Source organism: Eurytemora carolleeae, unplaced genomic scaffold (genome assembly GCF_000591075.1).
Source record: "Eurytemora carolleeae unplaced genomic scaffold, Eaff_2.0 scaffold1231, whole genome shotgun sequence".
NCBI classification, from domain to species: Eukaryota; Metazoa; Arthropoda; class Copepoda; order Calanoida; family Temoridae; genus Eurytemora; species Eurytemora carolleeae.
The window spans coordinates 44632-69569 of record NW_019397170.1 but is presented as its reverse complement, the minus strand read 5'-3'; the positions used below and the strand labels follow the sequence as shown (position 1 = coordinate 69569).

Sequence of the window (24938 nt, the reverse complement as noted above, 5' to 3'; positions counted from 1 at the left end):
ATTAATCTTGAGATTAATATCAATATCCACAATTCTAAAGTCTCTCCAGATCTACATTCTACATATCCAGAGTCAGTGACGTAAAAACTCAGCAATTTAGACATAGACAATAGACATGATACTTTAACTGTAGGTTGATTGTTAATAATAATAATAATACTTACGATCTACATCAACTTCCATTTGCACATTCTCCTCCTCCTCACTACTATTATTCTCATCCTTGCCTTCATCCTGATAAAAACAAGTTTTACTTTATTTTTTTTTTAATGATTGTACAATCCCTTTTTATATATAGACTAAGTAAACCCACACAAAAAGTTTATTTGAACGATAATGGAATAATGGAATAATTGGACCGTTTCATGTCAAATCCTGACATGGCCCACCTTTTAAATTTGCCTCAAAAGAAATACAAAAATTAAATTAACGTATTTTCGACTGACAACTTGACAAGTGGTGACGCAGAAAAAATTTAACTAGAAGTTTACCCTAAATTTTCCCATGTGGATGTTCCCCAAATGTTCCCCACCCTCAAAAGCTAAACCCTGAACCTAGAATTCACCTTGGATATATCTGCATTGTTTCGACCTCCAAAGGAAAGCTCCGCTGTTCTCTCTGCCCAAATATCTTCATCATCTTCCTCGTCAGAATCCACTTCCCTAGTTTCAAAATACTGTCAATAGGTGTCTCTTCTTTTAGTCAATATAATGCCCTTCGCTCACATATATATATGTTAGCTATACCTGGCCAAACAGTTGAACAAAATTGGATGAATTTTTGTTAGGAAACCCATGGGTACCTCAAACACTCCAAATTCATTTTTTTCACTGTTCTTAAAATTTTACGGTCTTGAGCTTAGTCGCTTAGTGATTTATAAATTCAAAAAAGATGAGATCACCATTTATCAGATCTTATCAGTTGTCTTACATTATTCAATTAATTTAGTAAAAGCAAATACTCCATTTCAACTTACCCCCGAGTAGGTCTGCCCTCACAAATGGATTCGAAAATTGCTTTCTTAGTATTATCATCAGTATTCATCAGAAAGTTTACCGCTGGGCTCATTTTACCCAATCCTCTAGAAAATAGGAAAATACAAGAATAAAAACTATAAAACTGTCATGAGTTACCAAGACTTCGTCCTAAAAATAAAACAGGATTAGTTCAAATAGTACATCCCGATCTATACTGCTAAGGTTGGCAGCTCCTAGCTTATCATGGCTCACATCTGACTCATTAAAAATTCGTAACTTTAAAAAAGCATTTTCTAAAAGAATCTCTTTTATTGAGTCTCACGTACGTACAGAACTTTCTTAAACCCATTGACAAATGGAAAAAACCAAGAGGCTAGATAATTCTGAATCAACCTATTAGGGCCTAGTTAGCTGGCATGAAAAAAGTGACAAAAAAATATGCAAGGTTTCCGTAACTTTGTCAACTTGGACCGGACCTTATAAAGGATTAAAATCATTAAATAGCTTTAACTCTAAATCTTAACAAATTTCATTTTATTTCCTCTACGTTTGAGAGCAAAAAAGTATTTGGCAATGCTATACGACTATTTTTTTAAAATACTTTCAACATAAGTTTAGACAATGAACCTAGCAACATATTTCAAGAACATTACATGACGTTTTCTCCTGAACGAGAAATGCTCATGTTTTGTGGAACACCAATTAGACAAACTTATTCTATGAAAATATCAAATATCAATTCATGGAGTTTTTTTAAGTCTTCAAGAATTTGAAGGGAAAAACTAAATGATCTTGGAAATATAGGAATTTGATTGAATTAAGAGTTAGACTTATAAAACTATGGCATAGGAAGACGACTTTGAGACTCGAGCTCTATAGGTTAAAGGTTTCCAGTGTAGTTTTAACCATTTCAACACAATATTAAGACACAAAAAGCAATGTTAAAACATTAAAAATAATTAGTTGACATATATTAAATACGCATTTAGTTCTTTAATGTATTTTCCAGGGTGTAAAGGCCAAAAGTTATTTCTTCTTGAAAGTCGTTTTCCTTCAAGTCATGAAAAAATTAATATTTACTCGAGACATAGATAATTTTTTATGTGTTTTACAATCAAAATACATTTATAAATATCGGAAAATGTCATAACATTGCTTGTTATGTCTAACATTGCTATTTATGTCTAGAATTGTGTTCAAACGGTTATAACTTTTGGGGAAGGCCGCCCCATGTAGGAGTCCGCTCCATGCATGTCACCGGAGTCACAAAAATAAGCGGAACGACAGATCCGAAGTTTTTTTTTGTGGGGTGAATATTTAAACATTTTTTAAAATGTTTTATTTTCTTTTACAGGAAGAATCCAGGAAGATCCGCATTAAAATAAAATGGACCCTACGCATTGGCCTAATATAAAATTCACTTTTTAAAAATAAAGAGTTAAATAAAAATGAACCTACCTCACACCATCTTCAGCATCATTGAAGTCATCATCGTTGTATCCGAAAGTTTCGACAAAGTTTTCACTCATCTGCTGGATCTGGTAATCAGAATACATCTGTAATTAGAGCAGAACTCCAATACAGGAGAATAAAATCCAATGTCGTCTTCATTATCAATGAAGAGAAAATGCGGGAAATGGCAAATTATAGATTTAAATTCTCTTGTTCCCGCGTTTTCTCTATCCAGGACTGCAATACTTTCTGAACTTAAGAGAAAAAATTAACACAAAAGACGCGTGGTATATTTTGTCATGTTGACTTGTCCTTTATTTCATTTTTACTAGTTTCAAAAAGTAACGCTATGAGTGTTTATTACATTTAGTCTCTGGATAGAATGGAACTTTTGTATGAGAAAGAATTAATCGACAATGGTTAAACTCGGTGTAAATATAGATATGAGCAAAATCTTTGTTCATTTTTAAACTTGTTAAGTTTCGGACTTTTATCAAACAAGTTTTGTGGATTTTCAAAATTTTCAAAAATCAAGTTTTGAAAATTCGGTCATCTATAAACCTTCATTGGGGTCACGTCAGGTCCCCCACAAAATTCGGGCCAGATCAGTTTAGCCGTTTTGACGTTTTTTGGATACAAAATGACCTTCCTAAACCATCGAAATTTTTACCATTTTTTTTTTGCCAATGATACAACACTGCAACTTTCTTCAAAAAGCTTACACAACTTATATTATTTGGCAAATTTTGAGCTCTCCAAAATAGAAGATTGGTTTAAAGCAAACAAACTGACTTTGAATGCGTCTAAAACCAAATATATTCTCTTCAAAAATAAAAAAAGATGTAAGTATCACCTCTCTTAAACTTCAAATAGATAATAAAAATATAGAAAGAGTAGGAACTGGATGCAAAAATGAATCTTTTAAGTTTGTAGGTGTTTATTTAGACGAAAATCTTAACTGGAACCATCATCTTAAATCGGTTAAAAACAAAGCATCCAGTGCAGTTTTGCTTTGTCAAGTGTAAAAAATATTCTTCCTAGTAATATTAAACTAACCATTTTATCTCTTTATTTCGATCATTTATAGAATATGCAATTTCAGCCTGGGGATGTAACAAATGTTCAGAAATGAAACAAATTCACATTTTACAGAAACGAGCATTACGATTAATTGATAACTCAAAAGCCACGTCTCATAGTGATCCTCTTTTCCTTAAGTATAAGATTTTAAAGATTAATGATCTGGTAGACTTTAACCAAGCTATATTTATGTATAAATATACACATAAACTTCTTCCTGCATCTTTTGAAAATATTTTTAAAAAGCTTGGAACCTTTGAAAGATCTCTTAACTATCAACTTGACATTCTCAAAATGTGCTCATTACAGTATTTATCATCAAGCTCTCTTCTTAAGATGTGGAATAACCTGCCTCTTGACTTAAAAAGCAACTCTCTCTAAGTATATTTAAAAATAGACTACTAAATTCTCTTTTTGAAAATTACATTACAATGTCTTATAAACCGAATTGCTATTCATGTAAAACTAATTAGATATGTTTAATATGCTTTGATATTTGTTGTGTACATGTCAGAAAATTACTTTGAACACTAGTTATTCTAATCAATGTATAAACTATTTAGCATTAGTGTTCTGCATAAAATTATGCTTTTCTAACTATATCTATATTTTTCATGTTCCTGTATAAAGAGGAGGAGAGAGAAAGTCTCAGGAGATACACAAAATAAAAATACTGTTTATGTTTACTGTAAAATATTATGTTAAAGTGGTGGCTGGGAAGCAATATTTATATCAAAGCTTTTTCCATTGAATTATTAAAATGTCAACTTTCCCTAAAGCAAATCATGATTGATTTTCAAATCAAATAATTACAGAATACAAAATGTAGTGATTATTTCCACTAAAGTATCTGTAACCTGATACCCGCACTGAAAGGTTTTATTTATTTTCTTCACAAAGAATTGAAAAAAGTCCAATCTAAATCTTGTTCTTCATGTTTGATTTTATACATTCCTAAAAATATGTGTGTTCATAAAATTAACCCCCTGTATTTTTAGCAACTCTATATTGGGATCAAGAATAAAGAGAGAAGACCCAAGTGTTGATTCAAGGGGAAGGGAGAAAGATGGCTAGGTAGAAAAAAAAAAAACTAGGATAAAGAGAGAGAGAGAATTAGAAGGTCTTTGAATAGCTAAAACTAACTTGGATACTTAGCGAGGTCCAAGTAAGGTACTAAAACACTCGCGAAACAATTAGATAAAATCGCACCCTGATCTCTAATAGTTCTCCTTAAATCCATTTAATTGAAATGTGTTGTTATCATTATTGAAATTAGGTGGAAAAAATAATCAAAACAGCCAAGAGCTATTTTCCACCTAATTGCTTTATACTTGTACTGTTAATATAATCCTCAATTTGTAATTGTAATCTCGTTCTGTACACAGATACATGTATTTTAGCAATAAACGTTATCTATCTATCTATCTAACAAACACCCAAACAAACTGACAGGTAAGCAAAGTATCTATATAGATGAGATCGTTTAGTATGTTTTATGTATTTTTTAAGCTTTACCAATATACAAAATTTACAATGAATAGGTTCTACAAAACACTGTAAAGTTTTGTTAATATCAAGACTTTTGTTTACTGGATAGAGTGCCCGGCGTTGCTCGTGGAATTAAAAAAAAAATTGAAATTGAAAATAGATAACTTTTTTAAAATCTAATTCTTTTTACCTTTGTTAACCGCAGGTTATCCTTAGGTTTCTTAAAAAAAATGTCAGCCAATTTTATCCAGCCGTTTGGCCAGCTTTAGCTACATATATATATATACTTTGCTTGTCTTGATGTTTGTCTGTTTGATTGAATCCAATAAACATCAAACGGCTAGACCAATTTGGACCAAATTTGTTGTGGGACCTTGCGTGACCCCAGTGAAGGTTTATGGATGATCGAATTTTCTAAAATTTGCATCTAACAAAATTCGATTTTTGAAAATTTTGTTCACAATTAAAATAGAATTATGGCGCAAAGCGCCCTAAAAGCCTGGTTTTCAAAAAATTCTCCAATAATCTTTTGTGAAATTTACCAATTATTATATTTTTAAGGCCACTTTTCAAAAATTGTTTTTATTTTACATCAAGAAATATTCTATATTTTTTTTTTGGTTAAAATTAAAATATTGGACAAAAACATTATTGCTTTTCAACAAATTTGACAAAAACATTAATATGGAGTATTTTGTACATTTGGTTGTATCATATTTGTATAATATATTTTATCTTAAAATTAAATATTAATAATTAATTAAGCCTGAGTACCAATAAGCGATTCAATTAAAACAGGGTAAGAACAACTTTACTTGTATTAATAATAAAAAGAAACGGAATTTCTTTATCATTGACAAATTTGCGGCATTTGTTTGTTTGACTATTTTCACCCGTACAAAAATACAATCGCAAAATGACCCGAATCCTATTAATTCCTAAATGTGTTCTGCCCTTTTTGTACTTTCAAAAATAAAAAGATATTGAGAATTTTTTTTTATAGTTAATTTATTTAACAAAACCAAAATTCATGAATTGTGAACGAATTCATTCATTTCATCCGATAGATAAAAAGCAAAGAACAGACAGACCACATTTTAAAAATGACAGGATTTGTAATTAAAGTTTTTGAAAAATATTTTATGTAAAATTAGGTTGACAATTCAATACTGTTCACTATTTTAAAGGTAAAAGCATTTAAAAATATCACTATATGACCGTGCATTAATGTATAAGGCAATATAAATGATATGTAAATACCCAATTTTTTTTTTGGCGAAACTGAATGACTCGAGATTAAAGCTGCTTAGTACTAACCTGTTGTAGTGCAGTATCTTGAGGAAAATGAATATCCCTGAAATCTGAATCATCGTCACTGCTCAAGTTGCGTCGATCCTCTCTGTACAATTTCAACTAATTCAAGGACCCAAACCAAACCAAACCATTACATACAAATCCATAACTAACCATACCAAACCAAGCCAGACTATTAAATTAATTCAATTTAAATCAACTTTTAGATAAGGAATATACATCAAGAACTCCAAATATTCTTTGACATAAAAAGAGTGCATGCAGTTTCTGGAAGGAATAAAGAAAAGTTCAGTTCTCCTAGCTAGTGTTTTCATGACTTTGAAGGTTTTCGACTTTGAAAAAGTACCATAAAATCCTGATCAGTTACTAATTTCAAAACTGTTTATTCTAAATATTTACTTTCTTTACAAAATATCAAATTTTAACCATGAAAAAAGATATTCATATTATAATTTGGAAAAACAAACTAAAAATCGATTTTTAGTTCAAACTTCTTTATGTTTGTTTAGAGAGACAGAAAACGAGAGTCTATGTAAAATTAACCATCCTTTGATAGAGTGGCATGTCCGAATTACAACGGTACCAGTAAAAGCTTAGGATGAACTCCTTTATGTTTGTTTTAGATAACTGTTTAATTTAAATCGTGTCTCTGCAAAAGTGGTTCCCCGAATTTCTTGCTTCAGAAACAATTGAGAAAATATCAGAACTAACATAAACAAACAATGTTATGTTATAAATGAGATTATGGTTTGAAGCGTGTCGCTGTAAAACCGGATACCCTTCACTTGAAGTTACGACGTCCCTCTGTGGCGTCAACAAATTTTATTTATCTTGAACAAACGATTTTGATTCCCAAAACAACCAAAACATTCCAAGCTAAAAATCAGAAAAATATATATTTTCTTGAAATCATTTCCCCACCTCTTCAAAAAATATATTCTCCTCGTTGCGTAAAAAAAGTTGAATTGTTTTCGCCGAATGGGAGAAAGTAAAAAACAATTTTTTTGTTTTTTTTGGGGGGGGGGGATAAACAGTTATATGAGGGTGAGGGGATTTTTTTATTTTACCAATAAATCTGAAATTACCCCTAAATTAATAAATCAAGAAAAAAGTTGAATACGTTCCTTGTCGGCGGAATCTCATTCCGTTTATTTGTTTCCGCCAGCTTGCCTGATAATATCTCATCCCAGGCACCTTTCTCCTGATCAATCAATCAATAAATCAAGCAAACAATCAATCAACCAATTCATTAGTTAGTCAATTCATTTATTTGTCAATCAACCAAATTATTAACCAATCAATCAATATATTAATTTGTCAATTCATCGATTTATCAAACAAGCAATTCATTAATTTATCAATCAACCAATTTATTGATCAATCAACCAATTCATTCATGAATCAATCCACCAATTCCATAATTAATCCATTAATTATGGAATCTGTCTAATCTAAAGTTATTCCTCACCTCCGGGGACAATTTTTCAAAAAGCTGGTTTAGAAGAACTCTGAAAAACAAAACAAATTATGTTTATACAAATTTCCTCAAACCGTCATTGTAAGAAGGTAACCACTTCACCACTAATTTTTCATGTTTACTTTTCTAATCGTAAAAAAATATTGTTATTTTAAATCATAATAATAATAATTATAATAATACAGTAGTTCCCAGAAAAGAGTGAAATTATCAATATTTTCTTTTTCAAATTATTAAATATCTATGCTTAGGAATAAGTTATCAATTTCTTACAAAATAATTTATCAATTTTAACAAATCCAAACAGTTTAGTAAATTTCAGAATAAAAAGAAAACAAATTTATTTTATAGATTTTTTATACTTATACTTTTCTTTTTTGTTTATTAGAAAATACTGAAAAATAAATAAACCAAACAAACTTCAAAATACCTGTTATAAGTGTTTTCCATAAGATCTTCCGATCCTTTTCTTACTTCTTCAATTTTGTTACAGATTTGAGTAACATGGCCCATATAGGAGATATTAGGAGTAAACTCCATATTCCAGGCTCTAACTAGGAGTTCTAGTAACCTAGGATATATAGATTTGAGTAACATGACCCATAAAGGAGATATTAGGAGTAAACTCCATATTCCAGGCTTTTACTAGGAGTTCTAGTAACCTAGGATATATAGATTTAAGTAACATGACCCATATAGGAGATATTAGGAGTAAACTCCATATTCCAGGCTCTAACTAGGAGTTCTAGTAACCTAGGATATATAGATTTGAGTAACATGGCCGTTATAGGAAATATAAGGAGATTTTCAGATTTGAGTAACATGGCTCATACAGGAGATATGCATATGCGAGTAACATGGACCATATAGGAGATATTAGGAGTTATTTAGATTTGAGTAACACGGCCCATACAGGAGATATTTGAATTTGATTTTTTATATTCCAGAAAATATACTAAGCTATGTATAGGATAAAAGAAAGTATCGTTGTAAATCGGACATGCCACTCTTTCAATTGAGGGTTCCCTTGAAATTACGTCTACAGTCTACATACAATCCTTTTAAACGCTTCAGAAGTCTGTCCACTTGGTGACCAGGGGTATATATTTTCTCGAAAAAATAGAAAATATATATTTTATATGCATGCGTAGAGAGCAACAACTTTTTAGGGTTTGAGTCGCTGAAATTGGGAAATAAATGTTTTTAAGGTGAAAGCAATGAATTGTCGGATAAAAGTATAAAAAAGAATGGAAAAAAAGTTGCCCAATGATGTCCTTTTTTCACCCTCCCCCCGCATCAACAAAAACTATTCCCCCTACCTCAAGGGGGAAGGTAATTCTGAAAAATATACACCCCTGGCTTGGTCTGTGAATCATAATATACCTAGCATCAGTAAAGAGTTGAAGAAGAAGCGGGTTCTCTGGAAGATCAAGAACAGCATCAGCAGTGTTAGCTTCACAGGGTTCAGGAGGGTTGGTCGTGTCAAGTGTAACCTATAGATATATAAAATACAACTATGAAGAAGTACATAGACGCTAAGACTTAGTCCTAAAAGCGGACAGGATCGGATTGAACAATACATCCCATTCAACACTGCTATGAACGCCAGCTCCTGGCTTTTCTTGGCTCACAACTGGCTCATCAACCCCTTCACCCCTATTAACCTCAAAAACACTATTACTTTCCTAAAACGATAATCCTAGACGTAACTTAAAGATATGTAAGAATTTAGGATTTAAAAAAAATGTTTTCAATTCATGAATATTTCTTTAAGATTTAATGATTTTTAGAACTTTTCTCTCGTTTTTTTTGCTTATTTTTATAATAGTACTTAATGTGAACCATTCAGAGATAAGGAAATTTTTAAATATCCCTCTTTTTTCAACTGTTGAGATTTAGGTTATGAGAGCACTGTGCGAAATTTTTTTTCTTTTACTCTGCTCTTCCTCCTCCAGAGCTGAAAACTTTAGAATGGTGGATATCAGGATTAATGCTTAATCCACTCTTTTTCTTAATATCCAGATTAAATATGGCTTGTTTTCCTCATGAATTTAATCTCCAGATAAGTCAACAGATCGGGATTAAGGATATCACATTCTAAAGTTTTCAGCTCAGATGATAAAAAGATTCGATTCAAAATTAAGTATTCACCCAAATCACTATTCACTAATCTTATCTATAATCGGATAATCAGATGGTAAAAAGATTTAAATATTTCAATTTTAATTTAAAATCTTAAAATTTAGAAAAGAAATAAATGTTAAAAATATAAAAAAATGTTAGTTTTTGTATAACAAACTTTTAAATGAAACCTTTGGTGTTTGAAGGACATCATCTAAAGGGGGTTCATCAAGATTCACAGCTGTAGTGTCGAGAGGGGTTGGAGGGGGCCGAGCCTTCCAAGTTAATATACTACGTATACAGGACAGAACCTAAAAGATTATAATTATAATAATAATAATGATTTAAAATCAATAGATATAATGGCAAGAAGTCATAATCATAATTATTATTATCATTATCATAATCAAAATCATTATCATACTGATGACAATAATGAATTAATAAAACTTAATATTAATATGAATAACTAGCTGAAGTTCCCGGTGTTGCCCGTGGAATTTTTAAAAATCTAATTTTGAGAAAAAGTTGGAATTATAAAAACAATTCGATTAAAAAAAAGTCCAATTTTTTATCCTATTTTACCCCGGGATACTCAAAGAGTTCCCTCAAAACTTTTTTGGCCCATTCGGTCCAACCGTTAGGCCAACTATAGCTAAAATACATACTAATAAATATTGCACTAAATCGTAAACTGAAGTTTAGTACAAACGTGGACATAAACAAATCCAAGACTAAATGAGTTATTTTCAATAAATCTAATATTGATAGTAATAATGTATGTCCGATTATTCTAAATGGTGTCCCATTACCATATGTAGATGAATTTAAACATCTTGGAAATCTATTTCAATCCGATAATTCTATGACCAGAGATTGTAATTTGAAACGTGCGAAGTTTATATCAATAATTCACTCTTTGAATCAAGAATTTCATTTTTATGAAGCTACAATGGTTGTTAAGCTTTATAACATATATGCATCTAGTCTATATGGTTCCAACTTATGGGATTTGTTTTGTGCTAACACTGTAAAACTGTATACTTCTTGGAATACTGCTATTCGTATTTTATTTGGTTTGCCACGACAAACTCATAAATATTTTATTGAACAAATTTCTGAGCAAATTCATTTAAAAACTATGTTGTGTAGCCGATTTGAATCATTTTGCGAATCTATGTGTAAAAGTCGCAAGCTCAGCATCCGACTATTGTTTGATTTATGCAAAAATGACCAAAGAACAAAATTATGTAAGAATTTATCTAATATTGCAAATGAAACCAATGTAGATAAACTGTCCTTGAACAAGTCTCTAGTTAAGTCAAACATGATTTACGCGAATCCGGCTGAAAATGCGTGGAGAATTCCACTGTTAAAAGATTTACTATTAATCCGGTCAAATCCAAATGTTTTAGAAGGATTTAACTATGATGAAATAGATGTAATTATTGATGATATATGTAAAAACAAACTAAGTTTTTATTTTTATTTTATTTCATTGTGTTCGACTATATATTAATTCTATTTTATATGTTATATATCTTATTTCTCGTTGATTTTAAATTGTACCATTATAATTGTGTACGAATAAATAAATAAAATAAATATATAAGCGAAGAGCTTTATCATACAGATAAAATTAAAAATCATAATTATAATAATAAAAACAATAATTTAAACAGATCATAAGATATAATAATAATTCATAAGTTAGAAGTTGCATAGTTAGAAGTTGCATAAGTTAGAAGTTGCATAAGTTAGAAGTTTCACCTCAGCTGTTTGTTTAGACTCTGCTGTGTGAAGAAGAGAGTTATCAAGAAAATTATCATCTGTTGGTGCCAGCAGGGCATCACGTGACACACGGATAATCTCAACTAGAAGCTGACCGGCGTTGTCATGCTTATCCTTCTCATTCATCAACTCCTGATACACAATCAATCAATCAAACGTTCAACCAATTGTACAATGTACAACCAATCAATTAGCCAATCGATTAGCCAATCAATCAATCCCAGCAGGGCATCACATGACACATGGATAATCTCAACAAAAAGCTGACCGGCGATTTCATGCTTATCCTTCTCCTGATACACAATCTATCAATCAATCAAACAACCAATTAATCAATCACTAAAAATTTCAATAATTTCATCACTCAATCAATCAATAATTCCATCATTCAGGTTACCAATAAAGCCTAAGATCAAAAAATAAATGATCAATCAAAACCGTTCCTAAATTCTATGCTTAATTGTCCCAACTTTCAATTGAAAAAAAAACTTAAATTAAATTCCAACAATTGGTCCAAGATTTCCAAGAACCGAGGTTTCAGTTGAACAATACATTCATATTCCTTAAAAAATACTACAAAACTTTTTTCATAATTTTTATACCTCGTAAGTTTTTTCCTCCGTTGGATTGATTGTAGCCAGAGGTTCATCGGTCTCCACAGACATCGGTTCATCCTCACCATCTCCTTCCCCGGAACCTTCTCCTTCCCCAGCACCTTCTACTTCCTGTCCTACTCCTACTTCCGGTTCTTGTCCAGGAGCCTCCTATAATCAAAATATTATTTTCAACAATTCATCCAAAACGATAAACAGCTTTACTTGAACTTAAAGTATGACAGAAAAATGCAAGTAAATGCAAATCAATAAAGTATGAATTTAAAAAAAACTAAAAAATTTACATAGTATTTTAAATTTTTTATAATCTGATAGTTACTTTTGAAGACATTTATTCCTGTTTCGAGGATTTTGATAATGAAGACGTCATTTTCATATTTTCCAGGAATGTTCGAAATATTATTTTGAAAGAACAAAATCAAAAATACTATGAAATATTAAATATATACAATATAATGATAAAATGTCTACCTGTAAATGAAGAAAGTTATTAAGAGAATATTTGAAGAACAAATTGAGTGTGGAAGAGAGAAATGATGTCTGAGCTAAAGCTGGATTTAAAACTGAAACCTGGGTTCCCAATATGGCCGCCATCAGTTTGCAAATAGCAAGCCTAGCATATTATAATTTATTAAAAGTCAACCTATAATTTTGTGAAATTGGGTTCGATCAAATTGTGTTCATGGACAAAACGGTCTGACATGTCCTTTTACAAAACAGACACACTTCTGTCTCTCTTTAATTGAATTTGAAAATATTGCAAGATTGTGGTTGGAGAGATTCTAACAACGTATCCATGTTTACCTGGTGGGTCCGAGGGGGGGATCTAGTATCCCTGCTGTTGTGTGAACTGGAGGTTTAGTTGGAGGATTTGAGAGGATAGAGACGAGGTCAGGTAGACGAGGGATGATGGCCTCAACGGTTTGTATCATGACCTGCTCCTGCCTCGCAAACTCGGCTGTGTTTGGCATGTTATCCTGCGACGGAGGGAATGCATGCCACAACAATATGTATTATGTAATCATTTACCAAAAAATTGCCGCGCAGCAATCTCAATAAACAAATTGTTTTGGTATGCACTCCAACCGTATCCACCATACAATATTGATTAATCAGGAACTTACATTAGAACTGAGGAAATAAAATAAACTGATAATGTATTAAATTAATTAGCTTGAGAACCCACAATTCTGACTGGAAACTATTAACGTCAACCAACTCAACTAAGCATATTTAAACCAAGCTAAGAACATTCCTGTGAATCTACCGAAATGTTTTATAAAAAATCTAAGAAAATCTGTCAAAAGGTTCAAGAGTATTTGCTGATAACTGTTTGGTTCGTTATTTTTTAAACTTTGAATAAAACTTGTAAGATTTTAAAACTATTTTCTTACAAACATTTGTTTTTAAAACTTTTGCTATATCTTTGTCCTTAAAAGTAAAAAACGATCTTAACACGATTGTTATACAGTGGTAATCAGAAAGACCAGAATTAATTGACAGTTAATCAGATGACTTTAATTACATACCTCTGGCCGGTAATTTTAACCACACAATAAAGGCAGACCACATTTTGGAATTGGAAGGACTAAATCTATTTTGTTATTAACGTTTTTTAATCATATTTATAAAACTAGATTGTAAAGTCGTCTGAGTAGTTATACATTAATTCCGGGTCTTTATGATTATGATTGTAACTTTGTCGTTTTTTTTTTGCATATTTTTATTCTCATTGTCAAAATTTAAAGAAAATGTGTAAAATGAACAGTTCGTACTCTTCTTATATTTTATGACCCCGAATAAACACCAAAAACAATCCAACTTAATGCACAATACAATTTACAAGTTAAAATCGGATATGCAAATCGTCTTGAACTGAGATCACTTATTTCTATATATAAAAAGATGATGAAAAAATCCAGGGTTAAAAGATACCTGATCAGATGTGTAAGGATAATGGGCTTGTCCTTGAGGGGCTGGTTTCCGTACATCTAGTAGAACCAGGAGTACAGAGATACCGTTCACTATCACAGATTCACGGAGAGGAGCTTCAAGCATCACGTCCAACAGCAACTAAATATGGGAGATATTATGTTTCTTAATTGTCCCGGTGAAATGATTATCAAGCATTACGTCCATAGCAACTAAATATGGGGGATATTATGTTTCTTAATTGTCCCGGTGAAATGATTATCAAGCATCACGTCCAATAGCAATTAAATATGCGGGATATTATGTTACTAAATTGTCCCGGTGAAATGATTACCAGCATCATGTCCAACAGCAACTGAACATGCAGGATATTATGTTTCGCCAATTGCTCAGATCCGTTTTAACAAAAAAATGCATGTGTTATACACATTTTTGAGTTTGCATGGAAAAAATAAGCTTCCTACGACAATGCTTCATAAGTTAGAAGTTGCATAGTTAGAAGTTGCATAAGTTAGAAGTTGCATAAGTTAGAAGTTTCACCTCAGCTGTTTGTTTAGACTCTGCTGTGTGAAGAAGAGAGTTATCAAGAAAATTATCATCTGTTGGTGCCAGCAGGGCATCACGTGACACACGGATAATCTCAACTAGAAGCTGACCGGCGTTGTCATGCTTATCCTTCTCATTCATCAACTCCTGATACACAATCAATCAATCAAACGTTCAACCAATTGTACAATGTACAACCAATCAATTAGCCAATCGATTAGCCAATCAATCAATCCCAGCAGGGCATCACATGACACATGGATAATCTCAACAAAAAGCTGACCGGCGATTTCATGCTTATCCTTCTCCTGATACACAATCTATCAATCAATCAAACAACCAATTAATCAATCACTAAAAATTTCAATAATTTCATCACTCAATCAATCAATAATTCCATCATTCAGGTTACCAATAAAGCCTAAGATCAAAAAATAAATGATCAATCAAAACCGTTCCTAAATTCTATGCTTAATTGTCCCAACTTTCAATTGAAAAAAAAACTTAAATTAAATTCCAACAATTGGTCCAAGATTTCCAAGAACCGAGGTTTCAGTTGAACAATACATTCATATTCCTTAAAAAATACTACAAAACTTTTTTCATAATTTTTATACCTCGTAAGTTTTTTCCTCCGTTGGATTGATTGTAGCCAGAGGTTCATCGGTCTCCACAGACATCGGTTCATCCTCACCATCTCCTTCCCCGGAACCTTCTCCTTCCCCAGCACCTTCTACTTCCTGTCCTACTCCTACTTCCGGTTCTTGTCCAGGAGCCTCCTATAATCAAAATATTATTTTCAACAATTCATCCAAAACGATAAACAGCTTTACTTGAACTTAAAGTATGACAGAAAAATGCAAGTAAATGCAAATCAATAAAGTATGAATTTAAAAAAAACTAAAAAATTTACATAGTATTTTAAATTTTTTATAATCTGATAGTTACTTTTGAAGACATTTATTCCTGTTTCGAGGATTTTGATAATGAAGACGTCATTTTCATATTTTCCAGGAATGTTCGAAATATTATTTTGAAAGAACAAAATCAAAAATACTATGAAATATTAACTATATACGAATGCGTCGAAAAATGATCGATGACTTCTGTTTGTAATATCTGAATGATTTGTTTGGAATTAAATTGATTTTTTTCGAACTGAGTTGAATGTTGCAACTTTCTGAATTTGTATGGACGCTACGTTCTTCGGTATGAGTCGTTTTAAACAAATTTCTCCTTATAGACGCAACAGATAGAAATAAAATCAGTAGCGATCAAAATTGATTATTTCGCCGTAAGCCTATACCCCCTTTCATTTTTCACGAACTCTCCCTTTAAATGATACAGTTGTGAACCGTGCATGAAACCCTTTCCAATGAAGTCTCACATGAATTTATTAAGTTATTTCTTAACCTGATTCTCCTGTATCTGATGCGGGTTATCACCAACAGCCTCCGTTGTGTTCAGAGGTTGCTGTTTACTGGAGAATAGTTGAATAATGTCCTCGATCAATTTCTCATCATTTAGCCACTAGAAAACATTACTTTGTCAATTAAGGAAATTTAGCCGACTGGAAAGAAACGGACTCAGAAGTTTTCCGACCTAAATTTGTATTTTAAGTTATAAAAGGTTAAGCTGGGTAGGTAGAGTTGGATGAAGTTTGGACGAAATTATAATGGAGTTTATTAAAATCCGTAAAAACTATATTTTCTTTAAAAATACTCGATAATTATGTCGGTTTCCTCTAGGTCAGTTTTCATAGCATCAAATCGCCTAAGTAAATCTTCCTCCTAGGACTGTTTGTCTATGAATACATTAAATGGCCCGGAGAATCGACCCCTGTTTCAGTGCAACCAAGCTGTACAACTTTAAATTTGAAATATTTACCCCTTGTTTTATTGTCTATAGCTTCCTGGCAACTGGTTAATTCATCAATATAGTTTGAGCAGACAAGTTTCTAATTTTGGTGAAAACTTGTGCAGCCTGGTGTGTTGGATAATGGGCTATTTATTAATAACAATTATACTGAATAAAATTGATGTTTTGTTTATCCATTAACGGGAGGAAGAAATTAAACAAAATATTTTCTTTAAAACTAATCAAGAGGTTTGGGTACTCGCCCAGTAGTGTCCGATTTTTCATATTTTACCCAGATCATTGAAAATCATGTCCCCTTCTTCAACCTACAGTGAGAACCAACAAGTTTTACTGGTAACCTATGATATCACTTATTAAGTAGAATGTGTCTGTGTACACTGCACAATGTCTCATGTTCATTGGACAATTTAAAGTTGTAGCTCGATTCGTAAAAGTCGTCTACCTCTTCCTTAGTTATCTAAGATGGTACTTTCCCTAGCGGTAACTTCCCAAGCGGTAACTTCCCAAGGTTATTTTCCCAAGCGGCAACTTCCCAAATTTGCAGTTTCCCAACCTGAAACTTCCCAAGTTTTCCTAGCCGCAGCGCTCGGCCCCTAGCCTGTTCCAGCAGCAGCGCTCCCCCCATTGCAGCCTATGGCACCTCAGAAGGCCTAACCTAAGCTTTGGAAGTTGCCACTTGGAATATTGTCACTTGGGAAGTTGCCCTTGGTAAATTGCCTTTGAGAAAATACCTAACACCATCTGTATATACCCTTGGCGTCTTCATTCATTGGTTTACCTTAAGAATCATCTCTCTATTCTCTTTCCCTTCCACACAGGTAATAAGGCGGAGCAGCAGATCCATGACGGCAGAGGTATGAACATGACGGAGAAGTAGGCCGGTGAACCCGGGGCGGGTCTTGATGTATGTCAGAACTTGAACGGTGGTAAACTGATAGGAATACCAATTCTAAGCGAATAATAGAAAACATTCAGACAAACACACAGGACAACATTAAGACCAGAACTATCAGATTGTAATATTTATTTGTTAGTTGGGTTAATTGGAGTATTTATGTTAGTATCCAATCGAAACAAATCAGACTTCTAGGAATGTCCTTCTTCCATACTTCAAATTCAAAATGGCTTTTTGTGAACTGAAAATTGTTTTGGTAGGTCCTCTTTATTGGTTTTAAACAATTTTTAAATCCTTTGATGAAAAGGAAAATCAGCGAAATTTCAGCTAAGATCATTAATCATAAAATATTCTTATCCCGTAACATTTAAAAATTTTGAAATCTCTCTGATAGTTCCAGTGTTATAAAGAAACATATTTTTTATCAGGCTGTAGGTACATTTTAATTGGAATACACAAAATAATTTTCTGATCAAAATTACATGCAACAGTTGTACATAACATTAAGAACATCCTTTTAAATAAGAATAATATTAATATGAATTTGGACTATCAAATGTGACGGATTTCTCTTGCACCAGGAAAAAATTTCAGAAACAAAAAATTAAAAATAAAAAACTAATTTATAAATACCATAGATCACTAAACCACCCAGGTCCTAGGGGTGTATATGTTCTCAAAATTTCGTTGTTCTTCCCCCCTTTTTGAAAATATTTTTTCCCCCTTAGAAGATATATGTTTGAGAGGAGCGCATAACTTTTTGTAAGGCTTCATTCACTGAATTGTGGTAAAAAAATAGTTTTTAAGGTAAAATCGATTAATTTTTCGGTAAAAAGTATTAAAAAGAATAAAAAAGTTGCCTTTCTTCATTTATCAAAAATAAACATCCCTGTAACCTCCAGGGGCGGGCAATTCTGAAAAATGAACAACCCTGTAACCTCCTCCCTCATCGTTTCTACCTGGTCGGATCTCCGTGTGATAAGGACCCCGAATGCCTTGCTAAAGAACGAGGAGAGGAGAGGGTTCAATGTCGACTTCGTGTCCAGGAAGGATATCATTCGATCCATCAGCTGGGTGTTTCCAACAAGGGACTCGTTGATCTAATCAATCAATCAATCAATCACTCAATGAAAGAATGAATGAATGAATGAATGAATGAATGAATCAACCAACCAACCAACCAGTTTTTTTTATGATAAATATTCTCTACTTTTATTCCAATTTGATCAATACATCAAATAAAAAATTAATATAAATCCATCGACCAATCAATCCACCCAGCAATAGAAAATCAATCAACCAAAAATTTAATCCATTATTCTATCAGTCAATCCAAAATCAAATTGTTGATAAAATTTGGCATACAATATCCACACATATAAAACAAATTCATTAACTTTCAACCAACCAAAAACTCACTAGTGATTGATGAATACGTTAGTTAAAATTTGATTTGTATTAAGTAATCAAAATTCAATTCTTATTATTTTCACTTGAAAACAGAACAGAGGTGTATATTTTCTTTAGGGTAAAAAATAACTAAAAGGTTAAATAAAAACTTTTTTCGTGGTGTGATATTCGCTGAATTGAAGGTCAAGAAAACAAAGTATCAAAAATGTGCAACTCTAAAAAATTTATATACTCATAAAAAAGCAACAATAAAAAAGACAATTACCGCCTGGATATCGCATGTAATTAGCTCACTCGCGATATTTGGGAGTTTGTATCGGATCTTCTCATCAATTTCTTCATCAGGCTCCTAAACAACAATGGTGAAACCAGTGCGTAGGATGCGGATTAGGAAAATATTCCGGATCCGGATTCAATGTGCAACAACTCAAAACTGAAAAAAACTTCTTGCTCTCAAAACCTAAATCTGCATTATTGAAAAGAGATCATGAAAATTTTTTTAATTTCCAAATGGTTCATTGAGTTTCAGCATAAAAATAAGCAAAAAAAATTATTAAAAATAATTAAAATTCGTCTTTTATTCCTTTAATCAGTAAATCTAATAATAATGTTTTTTGTTAATTAAAAAAGAAAAAAATAATTTAAATTCGTCTTTTATTCAATTAATCAGTAAATCTTAAAACAATTTTTTTTGTTAATTAAACGAAATTGTTTTCTAAAGGAACTGTAAGCGTAATTTTAAGTGACCCTCCATTATACTCCAATAGGAGTCCTGAGAATCAACACCACATAAACATAAGCATGCAAAGAAGGCAATACCCGATTCACAACGGTACCCTTAAAAACTTTGTTTCATCAAGAATTTATTAAATATCAATAATTATAATTTTGAAAAATTATCATTTTTGATTGTGATTTCTCTACAAAAGGGACTTGCGCATTTCTACTGCAGGAAAACATATGGAATGATCTGAGTTAAAACTAGAAAAACAAAATATCTTCTACAGGGTGTCTAATAAAAAACGGGGAATAAGGGTCTACATACCGATTTTAAAACCCATTTACAATTTCTGGTTCGAGAGACCAATATTAGACTTGTAGATCCAAAAATGACAATTTTAAAGGCTCCTGAACTTTCCAACTGGAGTGACTAAATTTGGTAAAAATAAAGATAATCTCCGTTTGCACATAAGGGTCTATGCAAGCTTGTTTGTAATCGGATTTTCAAGATTGAAACCATTTTTAATACTTACGTACAAATTCCGATCCAATGAGCCCAATTTTAGGCTTGGTCTCATTGAATCGGTAATTGTGCGTGGATATCAAAAATGGCCTCAATCTTGAAAATCCGATTACAAGCAAGTCTGTAGCTATACCCTTAAATAAATTGTGCAAACGGAGATGATCTTATTTTTACAAAATTAATCGATCCAGTTGGAAACTTTAGGAGCTTTAAAAATTGTCAGCCAAAAATTGGGATTTTTGAATCAAAAATTGTACGTAGATTTAAAAAATGGCCTCAATCTTGAAAACCCGATTACAAACGAGTCAGTAGACCCTTATTCTTTGAGACAACCTGTACTTTATTGATCACATTTTTGAGGAAAATATAATAGTTTTTATGTGAGAAGTTTCAAGATAGTCGTTCTTTGAATTTACTACCATTAGAATTAGATCTAGAAGCTGAGCAATAACTTCAGCTTTTGCTAGAAAATCCACCAACTTCTTGTTCTGGTTTTTACACTCCTGGATAATATCCTCCTGCTCCAGTATCTAGAGAATACTCAGGTCAAATGTCAAACTTACCTCAAAAGTCAATTTTTGGACAAATTTCAAACTGAGGCCAAATGTCCAACTGAGGTCGAAAGTCGGACTTAGGACAAAGGTCAAACATTGGCTAATGTCAAGTTCACATGAAAAGTCAAAGGTTTGATCAAGTAAAGATCAAACATGGCTTAAAAGTCAAGTCCATATGAAGAGTCAAAGGTATGATTATTTAAACATGGTTTAAAAATCAAATTCAAAGTTGTCGGGCGAAAGTTCAAAGTCAAGATTAAGCTCAAGCTTTTAAGTTTGAATCAACCAACAACAAATTAAGGTCAAACTCTAATAAATCAAAAATGAATCAAGTCAACTGTAAAAAGTCAACTCTTTAGATTAATCATCAATTACAGGTCCAACATGGGTTAAAAGTCAAGTTCACGTAAAAAGTCAAAGGTTAGATCAATTAAAGGTCCAGTTCAAGTAAAAAGTTAAAGGTTAGATCAATTAAAGGTCCATCATGGGTTAAAAATCAAGTTCACGTAAAAAGTCAAAGGTTAGATCAATTAAAGATCAAACATGGGTTAAAAGTCAATTTCACGTAAAAAGTCAAAGGTTAGATCAATTAAAGGTCAAACATGGGTTAAAAGTCAATTTCACGTAAAAAGTCAAAGGTTAGATCAATTAAAGGTCAAACATGGGTTAAAAATCAAATTCCCATAAAAAGCCAAACTTGTATTGTGAAATATAGGAAAACTTTAAAACAAGTGAACTGGAATAAAATGGTTAAAAATTGAAAACAATGAAACAAGCTTAAATATTAGAGATGGAAAACAAGTTTAAATGTTCACAGACAGGCATTTAATCAAAACAGAAAAAGAAGAAAATAAAAGAAAAAGGATACCTCATTGAGAGAAACATTTTCATTTTCTAAGATTGTGTCAATTTTTGACACCTTCCCGCTATCGAACGTCCAATACATTATCTAGTAAAAATCGTTTTAAGGGACTGTATACGTAATTTTTAATAATTTTGATTAATCATGATCACTTTAAGTGACATGTCAGATTCACAACGGTGTCCTTTAATATATCCAACTCTTTTCATGAAGGCTCTTTTAATTTTCATAATTAAAACAAACGTACAACACAATTATAGTTAAAAACATAACATAGAAGTCACAAAAAAGTCAATAAATATTTTCAATCCGATTGACCAATAAAACCTTAGATGAAAAATATTCAAATCTTTCATATATTTCCCTTTAAAATTCTTAACATCCCTCTCCCCTTTCCCCCTTTCTTTACCTTTATGGAGAGACCATTCAGAGAAATATCACAGTTGAAAAGTAAGAATAAAAATCTGAAAGTATAAAAAATTCACACTTGACTAAAAATGCAAAAAATCACAGTACTTGACAATGAACAATTGAAAACCATTTAACGGCCCATATATTTTATTTTGTAAATTGTAAATGTAACTATTTTCAGTAACCATCAGCTTTTTAAGGTTAATTGGCAAACACGCTAATGGGTTGGGCGACTTGTTTTTTCCAAGGGCTCTTAGATTTCAAGAGAGGCTCTTAGTATAAAGAAAAATAAGATCAAACTCAAGTCTAATTTCCTAGAATTAAAGATTGCCTGCAATTATTATTATTATTACTATTATGAATGGATAAGGAATCAATGGAACTATCAAACAATGATTCTATAACTTAAAACAACGGTAGATAATGAGACTTTGGATGGTATTTCAAGTACTGGAAGCTTTTGGAACTGGAGGCTCATGGAACCAGTAGAAACCAGTAGAAACTGGTAGGAACTGGATTCAACTGAAACCTGGTTGAACTAGATTAACTTCTAGATTCTTCTTATTCTTAATAAATCTGGTTACAACTAGATTCTACTAAAACTGGTTATAACTAGAATGTTATGGAACCAGAGGGAAGACTGGAGTTGATGAGCTGGTAAAAACGCAAATCTGTTATGAATCGGGAAAGGTTGGCTATAAAGCTAGGTAAGTCCACATCTCTCCGAAATCCTTTATAGTAAAACAGTTAAAACAAATTAAAATTGAGGTGGAAAAGTTTTCCTACAGAATGATTTTTATGTTTTCCTAAAAAATGATTTTTTCTTCTATTTTTTTCTGTTTTATTCCTTGCAGTAGTATTGAGCGTTGATTTTCATCCAGCTGTTCTGTACCAGAAAGTAAATGCGGGAGAAATTTGTCAAAAAACGCGGGAAAATCAACCAACGCCATATTGAAAATGGACATGGAAATCTCTTCCTTCAGCAGATTGTGGGATTTGGAGACAAGCACCTGGACAAATACGGTAAGGAACTCGGCCATTAGATGTTCAAGAAATATGGGTTTCTGGTAAAGCTTCCACTTTAGGTGTAAGTCTTCCAAACTACTCAAATTTTGCCTGAAACATTCAAGTTTAAAAACCAATCATTTTTTTATTGTCAAGTGCATATTACCTGAACACTGAAATATCAGGTTGAAGAAAAGATTGACCAAAAGCCCGCATTGTTAGAAGAAAAACCTCGCTATTGTTTGTTTCTTCCTCAACGTTGCTATTTAAACTACGACCTACAAAAAGTTATCATTTACTTTTTTCATTCTTGTCCTTCATTTGGCCAGTTCTGTTACTGACTGAATGAATGAGTGAATGAGTGAGTGAGTAAGCGATTGAATGAGTGAGAGTGAGTAAGTAAGTGAGTGAGTAAGTAAGTAAGTGAGTAAGTGAGTGAGTAAGTAAGTAAGTGAATGATTGAGTAAGTGTGAGTGCATGAGAGAAGTAAGTGAGTAAGAGAGGGGTGAGTGAGTGTGAGACTTTAAGTAAGTGAGTGAGTGAATCAGAGTAATAAATTCCTGTACCTGCTATTGTCGATTTGAAGAAATATTGCCAATTGTTTAGTAAAGTATGATATAAGAGTGAGTACATGGGGGCCCGTATATCAGACGTTTCCCGAGTCGCCACCAGAGGATAAATATGTTCTAAAATGAAAACAAACATCATTATTGTTTCTAAAGTTAGTTATTGGAGGGACTGTAAGCGTAATTTCAAGTGACCCTCCATGCAAAGATGGTTATGCCCGATTTTTGGTACCCTAAAAAGCTTTGTACGATCAAATAGAATTAGATATCCATGTTATTGATTTTAAAAACTGATTATTTTCAATTGTGATTTTTACAAAAGTTACTAGCGTACTTCTACTGCAGGAAAACATAAGGCGATATTCAAAATTTAACACTTTCACCGTTGTATAGCGTTGTAAACCTGAGGGGTTACTTAAAGTTACGCTTGTCAGTTCCTTTAAGAATTACCTAAGCAGAGTGAAAGCGTGCTCGGAACAAATTTCCTAAATGTTGGCCCAGGTTCGGATACAATAAACGTGAGAATTGAAAGAAACTTCTCAACAACCTTTGAACCAGATCCCTCACCGGATAGAATTGCCTGCACTCAAGAGAGCTTAATGTTTCATGAAATATCAACATCGTTTTTTTCGTTATTTTTTAACACTGACCTAACTTAGGCGTGACTTAATCACCTAATTTGTCCTGACCTGACCTGACCTGACCTGACCTGAAGTGACCTGAAGTGACCTGAAGTGACCTCACGTGACCTAACGTGAACTAACGTGACCTAAAGTGACCTGATTTGACCTGACCCTCTCAATTTCTTGTTAAATATTAAGATTCCTGTGAAAGATGGTTCTCTCCGAATAGAGATAGAAAGGTTTGTACTGCCTGTTCTACATAACTAGAACCCATCTACAAATATAAAAATCAAATCTTGAAATGATAGCGGTAACAAAAATATGACGAGATATGAGAACATTTAAGACTGTAAAATAAATAGATCCTTCCTGAGTATTGAGATTATCTAAGACTGTAGAATGTAGATAAGTTGTGCTATCAAAGTTTTGAGCAAAGCAAAACCTATGTAATATGATAATCTTATGAGGAAAAAAATGTAATAATGGAAATTCTTAAACGAGATGAAATAATCTTGATGTATTCTTTAACGAAGGCCGCAGGCCTGAGTTAAAGAATGCATCAAGATTATTTCATCGAGTTTAAGAATTCCATTATTACATTTTTATCCTCATAAGATTATTATTATATCATATTTGTGAGGTTCCATGGGCACATACCCAAGAAATTATATTAAAAAATAATTCTGGTGAAATCCGACT

General features: G+C 32.2%; 2 protein-coding genes across 3 annotated transcripts in view; both read right to left on the bottom strand.

The window, feature by feature from the left end:
- Nucleotides 1–126: 126 nt before the first annotated feature.
- LOC111712484 (serine/threonine-protein phosphatase 6 regulatory subunit 3) lies at nt 127–22134 on the bottom strand. 2 transcript variants are annotated; one of them, XM_023487101.1, is made up of 22 exons: nt 22044–22134; nt 21641–21721; nt 20638–20748; nt 19241–19324; nt 18525–18665; nt 17449–17619; nt 16206–16322; nt 15410–15571; nt 14787–14939; nt 14250–14387; nt 13119–13291; nt 12786–12927; nt 10101–10220; nt 9172–9281; nt 8219–8359; nt 7780–7819; nt 7436–7512; nt 6315–6396; nt 2436–2533; nt 977–1081; nt 566–662; nt 127–234 (listed from the first exon to the last, which is right to left on the bottom strand). In XM_023487101.1, exons 2-22 carry the CDS (start codon nt 21716–21718, stop codon nt 142–144), a joined length of 2433 nt encoding a protein of 810 aa, XP_023342869.1. In that variant the 5' UTR covers nt 21719–21721; nt 22044–22134; the 3' UTR covers nt 127–141. The 2 variants fall into 2 exon arrangements, with proteins under 2 accessions (XP_023342869.1, XP_023342870.1); XM_023487102.1 differs by having other exon boundaries at nt 2436–2515.
- LOC111712483 (exportin-6-A) overlaps nt 22098–24938 on the bottom strand; it is a 10211-nt gene continuing 7370 nt past the window's right edge. Inside the window, exons 10-15 of the mRNA XM_023487099.1 lie at nt 24442–24513; nt 24067–24196; nt 23617–23736; nt 23217–23328; nt 22893–23161; nt 22098–22776 (exon numbers count right to left, since the gene is read on the bottom strand). Of these exons, the coding sequence (XP_023342867.1) occupies nt 22658–22776; nt 22893–23161; nt 23217–23328; nt 23617–23736; nt 24067–24196; nt 24442–24513 (822 nt within the window). The 3' untranslated portion in view covers nt 22098–22657. The remainder of the gene's footprint in view (nt 22777–22892; nt 23162–23216; nt 23329–23616; nt 23737–24066; nt 24197–24441; nt 24514–24938) is intronic.